This window comes from Trematomus bernacchii, unplaced genomic scaffold, assembly GCF_902827165.1.
Source record: "Trematomus bernacchii unplaced genomic scaffold, fTreBer1.1, whole genome shotgun sequence".
Lineage (NCBI taxonomy): Eukaryota > Metazoa > Chordata > Actinopteri > Perciformes > Nototheniidae > Trematomus > Trematomus bernacchii.
In genome coordinates, this window is record NW_022987573.1 from 2,879,849 (window position 1) to 2,892,585 (window position 12,737).

Genomic DNA, 12,737 nt, shown 5'->3' on the forward strand with positions numbered 1-12,737 from the left:
GGCTTTGTAATCAAATGTATTATAGTTACAGTACATATACACATAGGTTGTGTCGATGATAGGCAGACCCCCAGTAGTGATGATAGAACTACTTAAAAACACATGTCAGCCTAAGTAAAGGTGAAATAAATACTTTACCCTGGACAAAGTTATAGTGGGGGTGTCAAATCCGGCAGCACCATCACCTGGTCTGCCATATGTGGAAGCCCCTCTATAGTTTTTCACCTGCTGAGCCCAGAGTAAAATGCTTTTGTGTGCACAAACTAGAGGGGGACAGCCAGGGGCGTCGCCTGGACCTGAAAACATTCGGGGCTTAGCCCACAGTGGCGGCGGCACTACAGTGGCATTTTTCACTGCAACACTCCCCACACACACAGTACACCCGCGACTGTTACAATGAAGGCTCGATAATCAGCTCACGGCATATAGGCAGGGGTAAAGTGGTCTTTTTTATGAGTGGGTGGCTCACCTCCTCTAGGGGGGTCCGGGGGGATGCTCCCCCGGGAAGATTTTTTTTTAAATATTGAAGTTAAATGCATCAATCTGGTGCACTTTGAGAGCAAAATGAAGAGATCTATGGATACCTCTCTCAACACCCATATGAAGCAGAACTGTAAACAGATGTACTTTTTCTTTATGGATATTTTACTAATCACTCCCCTTTTAAACTCTATTCTTGTTTTACTACCATATAGTATTTCATAACTGTTTTTCCTTCATTCTCTTTTTTTTAATAACTATAATGATCATATGAAGGTGTGCCGCGGAAATAATCTTTTGAATAATTTGTGACCAAACCGTTTGAGACCCACTGGGATAACTTACTAAAGTTAACTATCTAAACACTCAGAGAGTCCTTTAGCTCAACTGAGTCTCTCAGTCTGAGAGGAGAGGACTCTCCTCCAGCTTCTTGTGGAACAAACAGCTCCTTATGTCGTTAGTGCAGCTAGCTAACCAGATGCTAACAACACGGTCCATGCTGACACCGGACCCTCCCTCTCTCTCTCTATCACACAATGCGCTATTGCCACACACACACACAGAGCCGAGCTTGAATGACACAAGCACACGTTTATTTCCATGCAACTCTCTGATTGGTCTGGTGTCATGCCTCTGTTGCATTCACTGAACACGGGAAATTACAGTGCTGCCGTCCTCTCTTGTGTCATGATGAGGTTCACGTAAAGCACGGTTAATGTATTATATTATCAGTGGCGACTGGTCATTAGGGGCAGGTGGGGCACAGCCCCACCTAGTGTCAGCAGAAAGTATTACACATAATGATTACAAAAAATGGAAAGAGATGCAAAAAAAGAAATAAAAAAATATATAAAATATATTTTAAGGTCATGTTTAATCATCTGATTCGTCTGTACATTGCTGTTTTAGTCTGTGTTCTTCTAATTAGTGTCTACAGTGCCGTTTTGAGCCATGTGGGACAAAACCTGATCATGCCCCACCCTTTCACTGTCAAAGTGAACGGTGACTGTAAAAACTACACTGCGCATGCTCAGAGTATTTTTCAATGTAATGTGTGTGGCAAAAATAAAAACACCATAGGGGCACAGAGCTGCCATCCCCACCATACGTCATCTCACATCATACAGAGCTGATTGGCTGTAAGTACGTGTGCCGCGAAAAGTGTGGTGTGTGAAGAGCATGGATGTATAATAAGAGGAGACGAGAGCTGCAGTGACGCGTCCTAAAACCAGGAAGTAAGCTGCAAAAAAGCAATGAAGTTTCTCCATAGGATTTTAGAAAATAGCTCGAAATAAGATCTGTGGGAAACGTACCTGTTAGATAAATGCACGTTTTGTTCAGCCGGATAATATCCACATGTCTACCCTACTTTTATAATTTTCGAATCATAAATCTATCGATTAGATTTATGATAGACTTTTGAAACTACAAGAAGATAAGGAGGACTTTTACAAAAAAGTTATAGAATTTTTTGTCCAGAAGGATAGGCAAATGGACTTCATCTTCAAGTCAAGGTAAGACCGCAATTTTTTGAAAATGGGATCTTACTAAGAGAGAACAATTCAATATTTAAATGATAAAATTACATTTTTTGGGTATCCTTTTGTTGAACTGTCTGTTTAAAATTAATCGAAGCATCAGACAAAAAAAGCTTTTGAAAATAATATTATATTTTGGTTTAGGTCAAAATATAAGATTTGTAAACCTGAAGAGTCAGTGCCAGTGCCTCACCAGCCATGAACCTCACTGCACGTCACTGCAGAAGCTTATAGACATCTAAGTTTTTTGTGCCCCACCACTTTTGTACATATAAAAACGCCACTGTATATTATTGAGGGAGAATTGTCCGGGGCTACAGAAAAAACATTCGGGGCTAAAGCCCCGGATGCCCAGGCCAGGCGACGCCACTGGGGACAGCAAACACCAGTGTGATTTTGGTGACAGTACGACTATCTTGGACAAAGTTATAGAGGGGGTGCCAGATCCGGCAGCACCATCACCTGGTCTGCCACATGTGGAAGCCCCTCTTTAGTTTTTCACCTGCTGAGCCCAGAGTAAAATGCTTTTGTGTGCACAAACTAGAGGGGGACAGCAAACACCAGTGTGATTTTGGTGGGAGTACGACCACCCTGGACAAAGTTATAGTGGGGGTGCCAAATCCGGCAATAATGTCTGACTCTATCATATGTGATATCATTACTTGTCATTTTTGTATTCGTGGTTATCAAGTATCAGACACTTAAACAACAGAGAATGTTTTATAAAATAGTAGGCCTACTATACTGACAAAACACATATTATCCTTTCACCATGTATTCTGTAGGAATAAAACATAAAAACACTGACGTTTATTCCAATACGAAAAATGTTACAGAGTAAATCGTTTCTTTCGTTCTTCCGCTTAGAAAACTAGACGTAACGCCCAATAATTGAAATTACGTCAGCCTTTCGCGTCCCTGCGAACACGGCTTCAATCCACGGCAAACCTTCAACCTACGGCACAACACCGGTACCTTACTCCCTGTTCGCCTGGTCTCCGCTAGGGCCGCTCACCACTCTTTTGTTTGGGGACTGGTGCGGTGGGAAAGTACGTGAAGGCAGTGTAAAGGCAAGCTGGACTAGCCATGGTGGTGGTGAGGCTGTGAAGCGTTTTGTCGATAAAGTGAGTAACTTTAACATAACTTTTAATGTTACGCTGTTTTGGAATGGTGTTGTTGGGCATACATCCAGTAAATGTACCGTAATGTAAGTGCTCACTTCACTAGTTGGTGTAAGGTTGTTCAACGTTTATTCTGTTTAGGCGAACTAGCTTGACTACAAAGTTTTGGACTAGCTTAGCTGCTAATGGCTAACGTTAGTTTGTCAAAGTCGCTAAAGTTAGCTTTCCAGTTTGTTAGCTCCTGTAACTAAGACAGCAGTTCCGTAACTATTGTAACAACCATTGTACAATTATCGTAGCAACGTAACTTTCTGATCTACTTTACTCATGTGTCAGTGAAAGGTAACATAACATTGTAGCGGTTAGCTGAAGCTACGTGTTTAACTAGCAGGACTGCTAACTGTTAGCATTCAAAGCGTTAACGTCAACGTCAGGAGGATACCTATCGTTAGCCAGCTAACCGCTAACGTCATGGGAACATTAACCTTTTCCGTTAAATTACTTGAAATATAAGCTAATCTAACACATCGGTTTACGTTATGTTTCCTTTGTTTCTCTTTTATAGGATATCACTTTTTTGTTGCTTTCGCTGGTGTGTCTTGCTAACATCAATGTTAGCAACAAGCCTGTTCGTGTAAATGCTATTCACTAGAATGGACCTGTTGAACTCTCAGTTCCTGGACAAGATGAACAATAACATCGGGAGACTGCACTACGAAGGTTAGTTTGACATTGTTTGCGTGTTGTTATGTGTCCCAATACTGTGTATTTCACGTGTTATGTTGAACCAATAAGTTTAGTTTTCTTTCTATAATTAAAATATCATTTTTTTTGAGTGTTTTGCTTTTCAACTAACGCTATTTCGGAGACGCAACTTTTTTTTTCTTCTTTTGTTTTTTTTGTACGTCAATTTAGATTAAAGATACATCGGCATATGTTAAACTCACATTGTTTTGAGGAGATAAAGTGAATACTACTGTCTGCATGTTTAACTTCTTAGTTGGAAAGACTAGAACTCACTAATTATTCACTACTAATTCTAAATACCGGAAATGCTACAAAAAAATGACCATCGGTTTTTCTCATACCCTCCTTCAAAGCTTATAATAAACTCTAAACACACCTAATAACCCACAAAGATGTGAATACTGTATGATCCAGATACATAATATGAAACACTATATAAATATGGCCTAATTTGATGTAGGAAGGACTTATGTCTGTGTTCGCTGATAGTGTCTATGGGGAGGCCATCCTCCAAAATACATCTTGTTAAAATATGAATAAACACAGTTTCTAGAGAAATATATTGACAACAACAGTGTTGTTTTTGTTTTTAAGGAGAGGGTTTTACTTCAAAACAAAAGGACTCTCTTGTTGATTGCACAACAATTTTAATCAAAGCTGCCTTCAGAAATAAAATCCACCTCTGAAGACCAAACAAAGACCTCAACCTTCCATATTTAGGAGGGTAATCTGGAAGACAGGTTACTTGCCTTTTTAAGAATAATTTTTCAAGAGGATATGACTAAGCTAATAGCCTTAATTAAACACATTTCTGCTCTTATTTAGCAGGCAAACACCAAATTAGCTGTGGTCATGTTCATGAATCTAAAGTTAATCAAGGTTATTTATACTGCTGATTCCTTTACCACAGATGAGTCCAGGACACCCTCCCTGCCGACTGCCATGTCCAACATCACTGGCCCTCCTCCTCACTGCCCAAGCAAACGGAAGTATGGCGAAGAACAAATGGATGACCAAATCAACTGTGATGATGACCACATGACCAAAATGAGCAGATTGTTTGCCACTCAACTGTAAGAACCTATACTCAAAACCATGTCGAAAATACTTTTAAAAAAAAAGTCAGTTTAGCTTTTCACATACATTTTTTTGTACAGTATATAATTTAAGTCTTTAACCTACGTCAACCACCAAAAGTGGAAAAAAGAGATATGTAGCTGGTTCAGAACTCATTATGCTCAGTTATGCATTTTCTTTTGCCAACAAATTGAAATACGTAGCACAAGGCAATTTTACGAATATTTAAAGGTACTGTGTGTATAGTTATTCAAGAGTACTGCTTTATATTAGTATTATCCATTCCCCAAACCCCAACATTGTTATTTACTCTCTGCCCTGCCTTAAACGGCAGAAATACAGAAACATTGTATTAAACACATACACACATATCAAACCATTCAGCTTGAAAAAGTCCAGTTTGAAGTTTTTTAAACAAATGTCTGAATGCGACCTTACAGCATTAACTCTGGTGGAATGCAAGGATCACCTCCAGGCTATAAAGTGTCATAAAAAACTTGATTAGCAGCAAAACAAATTCTGCAGGAGTGAAAAATCACAACAGTTTCTGAGAGATGCCTACAACCACTGATGTGCTGCACAATACCAAATACAAGACCACCACCCCAGTTTACGCTGTGTAGATGCAGCTATGGATTGTCTATGAAAAATGTAGTTGTTGGTATATATTTAATATGAATGTTCTTTTTCTAGGGCCCGTCCCTCTGCTGGAGACAATCGTAATGAACACTGGAGCCTTGCTCATACTCCTATGGAGCATGTTACTTCCTCCTCCAACGGTCTCCATGGGAACCACCTGTATGCTTCTTATTCTAGCTATGCTGTAGACCAGCCTCTGGCTCTGACCAAAAGCATCCACGACGTTGGAGTCAGGACCAAAGGGAGGTCTGTCATTAGCGGGACTGTGGAGCGACAGCAGGTATGTCAACTTCTATAACTTATTTATGGTATAACTTAAGTTAACAGTAAGAAGAAAAAAGAAAGCACTTAACCTTTAATGGGGGAGTGATACAATAGAGTGTGCGGTATAAACATTAAATCATTTTGATAAATTCAAGTGGTGTTCATGCCTGCTGTATCTGAGCGGCCATGATTGATCCACGTGATGTACATTTTATCGTGTGACTATACACGCGAAGGTCCACCAGTCTTATTGCAACTGAAACATTTTGACTGCGCAAGCTGTAGCGAGACACTTCCCCACGTCGATGCTTCTCATCTCCGACGATGTACTGATATATTTTAATCTCCTTGGTCCTACTTTTGGTAAGCGGTCACACCCATTTTCCCTTTATTCCTCCTTCTTGTTGTTTAACCTAACACTTTCCTGCTGCAATGAGATCGGCATCTTATTAGCTATTGTCTGTGTACACAGATCCCAGACTGTAGTATGTATAAGATTGCGTCTGCTTGCAAGTCTACAACTGTCCGTGTACATATTGTTTTGATAACCCCTTATTCTAATTGTATTAGATTTCAGATTAGTCTGTTGGGTGTACCACTGTCATGTTTTTTTTTTGGTAATACCTTGAATCGGCTGGAGACAATTATCTTGGTATTTACATATTCAGAGAATGTTGAATTCTCAATTTACCTTGAACCAGTAGAGTAAACTCTTATCAATAATTTATTAACAATGTGTACAATATATTAACAATCTGGAACAATATGCTAAGCTGTGCAGAGTATTTTACACAGTTCTTTGTAGCTGATTGTATGAATGTTTTCCACCTATAGAATCGTCCCTCTGTTATTACCTGTGCCCCTGCGAGCAACCGTAATTGTAACCTCTCGCACTGCCACATGAACGGCTGTTTACCCAGCCCACCTGCTGATGAGATGAAGACCAACGGTGAGCCATAATCATTACTATACATCATCATAATAATCTAATGTTTATATATAGTAGTATAATATTTGTGATATATTACATGCATGATAATAATCAGGTTTTATTGCCTCCACACATAATGGCCTTTCAGCCAACACAGAATGCGATCCTGTGATTGAGGAGCACTTTCGTCGCAGCCTTGGAAAGAACTACAAAGAAGCAGAGCCTGTGTCCAACTCCGTGTCCATCACCGGTTCAGTGGACGACCACTTTGCCAAGGCGCTGGGAGATGCCTGGCTTCAAATCAAGGCTAAGGATGGGGGTTGTCAAACCCCAGAGGCAGATCAATGAAGCAGAGGGAAGTTAACATTACCATCACTTCCTTACTGTTTCCATATGAGAGTGGAGATGGCCCACCGTCATTTCTTGCCAAGCATCAACTTCCCTTAGCCAAGAACAATGTAAGTCATATGGTGCTCACATAGGCTGTTCCCTTGTGGACATCCAGGTCGACTTTTTAGAACGCTCAGTTCATATTTATACTCTAAAAATTGGCTCTTCATTGAGAAAAGAACTATTGCGTAGTTGGGTTGACAATGTTAGATGTGGAAACTGTACAATCAGAATTTTTTTATTTTGCATTTAAAATAAGATTCACAAAGTGTTTGGTTGTTTAGGAGCTCATGTTCTTGTTTGACTTTGCCTTTACTTTGCATCAACAGCCAAAGAATTTCCCTTCATGTCCCATCAACATATAAGCCATAGATCTTCCTTTCTAAAATCACACTGCTCTTTAATCTTTTTTTACTTGAAAAAGTCAGCCAGATGTCATTTTCTCTTTTTACAATTCTGACGTTTAGGTAGCAGGTTACCTTCATAGATTCGTTTTGAATCAATGTGTTCAAGAACGATCCTTGTGTTTTGAAATTGTGGACATGCAATTAATGCCCCCCCCCCCCCCTTGTACTTTCTGAAGACATTAATAATGTCTTATTTATGATTCTGAACTGGACTTATCCACTATTAACTGAATTATTTTAGTTTCCTGTCTATATGCTAACTGTGGCTGATTACTTAGTAAACTAATATCAATCATAGTAGATGTGCCTAACTAGAAAGCATGTTTCAAATAGCTGGTTTCTATTACAAACCTTATTCTATACTATATATTTACTCAGAATTTATTTTTTATCTGTAACATTTTAGAAATACTCACTGCTGGTACAGTTGTACTCAATATATTTTTTGTATCTGGTTTTCATTACTATATGTAGGTGTATATCTTAGCACCCACCTACAAATCGCAGCCTCTGGAAAGGTTGTCTGAATGCAGTTTAAAAGGCTAACTTGCTTTGTTATTCTGTGGACCTGGATGCTTACGCTTTCTAAATGACTGAATACAGCAACATCTGACCTTTCAGTAGCAGTCTGCTAGCAGTGGCTTTATTTATTTTGAACATGTCAATAGTTACATTTTGGACTTGGTGACAACAAACTAACTGTTACTTTCTAACAGGAAGTCTTCAATGCTTCAATTGCAAAGCAGTTGATTCCCCTTAGAACTAAGATTTAATGCCCATGCAATTCCTGAACAAATATTATTATTATTATTATTATTATTATTATTACACCATGGCTGCCTGACCCTTATTCGTCACTCCAGTTTTGTTAAGAATGACAAGTATGTATGTCTTTTATGATCAAGGCGGTGTCGTGGTGTGAGCTGCCATATCTTACTTTAAATAGAGAGAAAGGTGTCAGTGGGTAACAAAGGTTTTTTTTTTGTGCAGATTAGTTTTGTTGAATTTTCTTTCTCACCCTTCTGAAATTCTCTACTTAAGGTAGCCTAACCTATTTGTCAACACTGATTAAGATATGGTATTGCAATTTCAGTTTTTTTTGTATGTCAATTAACTGTCATATACATTTGTATTAATATCTTACAGTTTTTGAAATTGTTACATACACTATCCTGTCTTTATATATTTTATTTTACTCATTTAAGACTATCGTTGCGCCGCGCGGAATGATCATAGATATTTGTTTTTATTCAGAGTAGTGTACTCCTATGTAGCATGGGTGCTTATTATCTTCTAACCATGCTTTTGTATCTTCCTAAAGTTGGTTTATCTTCCCAGAATTGTCAGATGATGAATACGTGCAGGAACACAACAGTCTTTCGATCAAAGACTTTCTTGGTACAGTGTCAAAGACTTCTGTACTAACGGTTAAAGAGTTTGTTTAGCTTCTGTGTGTACCTTAGCGGAGTTTAGGGATTATCATCGAATCTGTTTGTTTGACACAAGTAGATGTTTCAGTAAGATGTTTGGGGGTATTAGTCCATTGTTATTTAATTGCTATATAGACTACCTGTACTTTTAAGACTGTTTGCAGAAATGACCTGCTGCAGGTGTCATACACATAGAAAAAAAAGTAATATTTGTTCACTTTTGTCCTTTTTTCTCTGGAAGAAAATGCCACTGTTTTGTACTTAATTTCTTCCAAATAAACATAAAAATACCTACCTTTTGCATATTCTTGTAACATCATTCATACCAATTAAATGTGAAACAATCCACTCATTCAGCCACATACATAATGTTAATTATAATCAGCAACATTAAAAGTATGTTAATCCAGTTAAAATAATGAAGTTTATGGTTGGTATAAATAAAAATACTTATCAATTGGGTTGCTAGGATAGTAGGATGCAATTCAATCTCATCCAAGTGTCTTTGTTGACAATGAATCAAAAATAGGGTGCTTTGGAAAGAAACCACTTTAAGTTGTAAGGTTATTGTTTATTGCAGACTGTTGATTAACATACAAATTGTGTTATAGTACTGTTATATTGGTTAATTGTCAAACTCAAGACGTCTTGTTGCTTCAATGTACAATAACAAGGTGGTTACTCGGATTAGAGCCCAATACAAGCAATAAGGAGTCATGGCTCCTTCTCTATTGTCATTGGACCAGCGCTGCCACGGCTACAAAATGAAGTGATTTGACAACATGTTAACCAGAACTGTTTTGTTTTCCGAGGGACCAACATTGGAAAAATGTCCTTTTATACTACTCCATAGATATTAAATGTGATGATACTATCTGTAAATATAGTATATTGGACAGTGCCTGGTGTGTTCCTGGTGCATCCATAATTGTACGTATGTTGACAGTCTCATAACAGCTGTATGTTTAACACCTTTTATTTGTACTTAATGGCTGTTAGTGCGTAATAAATTCTATGGCAGAGTCATCATGTCCTTGACCAACAGCTGACGTCTTCCCACAGACATTAAAGTTGAAGCCTCTTTGGCTAGAGACATTGTTTGGTTGATCTGGTGTCATGGTAACAAAGAATGGGATGATTGCTGTTGGAAAAATCCATTGCTTTTAAAGAGAGAAAAGGGTAGGATTATCAGTGATAAAAATGTTTTGACTCAGACATTGATCTAATAAGCCTTCAGCCTCAACATTATTATGCTATAATGGAAATGAGATACTGTATGACCAGGCTGTAGTTAAATCAGAGATAAACTGGATTCTCTTTCCCAACCAGCAGATGGCAGTGTTAAACCACTCTACACACACACACCCAAATTCTCTTATTCCCTGGAGATCAAACAAAGACACGGGCGTCATCATTTTGGGAAGAGTGATATGGATGCAGCATTTCTTCAATGTGTCCGTTAGTAATGTGAAAATGTCCTTTTGTTTTAAAAAGAGTCTATATGTGTCAAGAAATAGCTGTCATACTGAGAGCAGAATGGATTGTAGATGTTACCCAACATGGCTCCATATCCCAGACTATTGCCTTAAAGGATCTTTTTTGAAATGTAATTGAAGATGTATTTATGTATGGGAAACATTGCGTCGGATTAGCATATCCCTCTTTAAATTTTAGGATATAAATAGATCCCTTAAAGGCTGAATGGAAATGGAAATGAGTATACCTCCACTTTGGTTAATTTGAATTTGCCCAGCACCATTCATAAAGCAAATCTTTAAACTAGAAAGAGAGCTTTTTTTTCTTTCTTTTTGGTATTTGTTGCTCTCACCCCTCGGGCTCAAATCTGCTCAAAAGCCCCTCCAACAGACCACTGCCTCCACGAGATTAGAACGAGCCATTCACCAACCACAATGCCCCTGCTTCTGCTGCACCATGCCTTCCAAGGACGCCTGCTCTTGTGGGATTATAGAGAGGGGAACACATCTTTCCTACTTGTGCAAAACCAATCGCAGATCCACACACCGACAAACTACTGCACGCACATACTGTAGATATAAGGCCACATTGATAGCCGGCATGAAAATAGTGTCGAAATCAAGATGACACATCAGGGTCACGCCAATTTCGACTTGGCCCCTTCAATGTGTGAAGGCCACAAGGAGCATGACATCTGGGCCTGCGATGGAGGACTGGTCTCTCAGTCGCTGCCCCCTGTTATTGCTGTAACAGGATGGACTCTGCTGCTTTCAGACATGGTCAAGACACACATATGTTGAACACTGTTCGTTCCGTTTTGCTCTTGGTTACATAAAAGTAAGGAACCAATGGAAGCTGTTCAACAGAGTGGACACGGTATGGAGTGATAATTAATCCACATGGATAAATGCATGATTTTACTACAGACTGAATGGAAAAAGTTGCCCCAGCAGTGTCACACATGTTGGCTCAAATGTTGCCTACATAGCCTATACAAAAATAAAGATCTTATTATTTGCATAATTCCAAATTTGTTATGCCTGAATAGAATGCGAGGCTGCACCCGTATCTACAGAATCCCAGAGTGCACAACGTCTGGGGAATTTGCATGATTGCCTGTAGATTATTTCAACATTATCCATTCCCCCTCCTCTTTTTTCTTATTTCTGTGGCTCTCTGCTGTGAGGATGCACACACATCCTTGGGCAAAAGCATCTAAAATAGATCATACAAGCAACTGGAGTAGATGCACAGGCACAGGAAGCAGCTCACGGGCACACTTGAGTCATGCTGGCAAGATCATGCACCCTAAGCTGACAGCCCAACACACCCGATTACCAAGCACGTCATTTCTAAAATGCAGCCGTAGCCTCACTATAGGTCGCATGCAAGGGCGGAATTATTGCGATCAGGCGCTGATTTACCTATGAATGACTGTTGAATGTGGTATTGATTGAGTGTAGGGTAGGTGCGTACTTTAAGATTTGAGCATCTCTGGCTCCAACAATTGTGGCTCATTCATTCTGTCATGTGGACTGCTGGCAATGGCATAACCTTTGTGGAGGGAAGGGAAGACAACACGGTCACTCTGGATAACAGTCTCACGATGAACAGAAACAGACCCTGTCAGGCCATCTCAACATCAGCTCTCAGCTGCACACCACCGCCAACACACTCTCCCAATCGCTCTTTGCCTTTTCCTCACTTCCTCCTTCGATCAGTTAAGACAGCTCCTTCTTGATTAGGCCGTCTTGTGTGGCGTGCATGTTACATTGATTTGGCAGGGTCCTATTAATACATTTCTCCTTTGCAACCCTCCATGTTGCATGCTGTTTCAGCTCCATCTTTGACCTGTTTTGTTGCGCCACATTTGGCTTGCCATAAGGCCGTATGGTGCTTGACACAGCCAGTCATTTCTTACCAATACAGTTGGCTTACACTTCATACTTTTATATATTATTGATTGATTTGTAAATGATTGATTTTAAGGGCCATATGCTTTGCAGTAGCATGACTGTGCTGCCATTTTGCTGTTCCTTCAAGGTAATGAATTGCTTCCAATTAGGGCATACAAATGATGGGCTAATATTTCGTGTTACAGACTATATTTTTCCTACAAGATCAGGAACCCATGTAATTATTCAAATGAATTCTCTTAACAATCGACCAAAAGGATGTGTATTGAAACAGTTAGAACTGGGCACTGAGCAGGAGATAAATGTTTGAACCATCACTAA

General features: G+C 39.3%; 1 protein-coding gene across 1 annotated transcript; it reads left to right on the top strand.

The window, feature by feature from the left end:
- Positions 1 to 2,952: 2,952 nt before the first annotated feature.
- Positions 2,953 to 9,319, top strand: LOC117479504 (transcription cofactor vestigial-like protein 4). The gene is made up of 6 exons (XM_034126488.1): positions 2,953 to 3,142; positions 3,705 to 3,859; positions 4,797 to 4,959; positions 5,657 to 5,882; positions 6,701 to 6,815; positions 6,946 to 9,319. Exons 2-6 carry the CDS (start codon positions 3,778 to 3,780, stop codon positions 7,143 to 7,145), a joined length of 786 nt encoding a protein of 261 aa, XP_033982379.1. The 5' UTR covers positions 2,953 to 3,142; positions 3,705 to 3,777; the 3' UTR covers positions 7,146 to 9,319.
- The last annotated feature ends 3,418 nt before the right edge of the window (positions 9,320 to 12,737 follow it).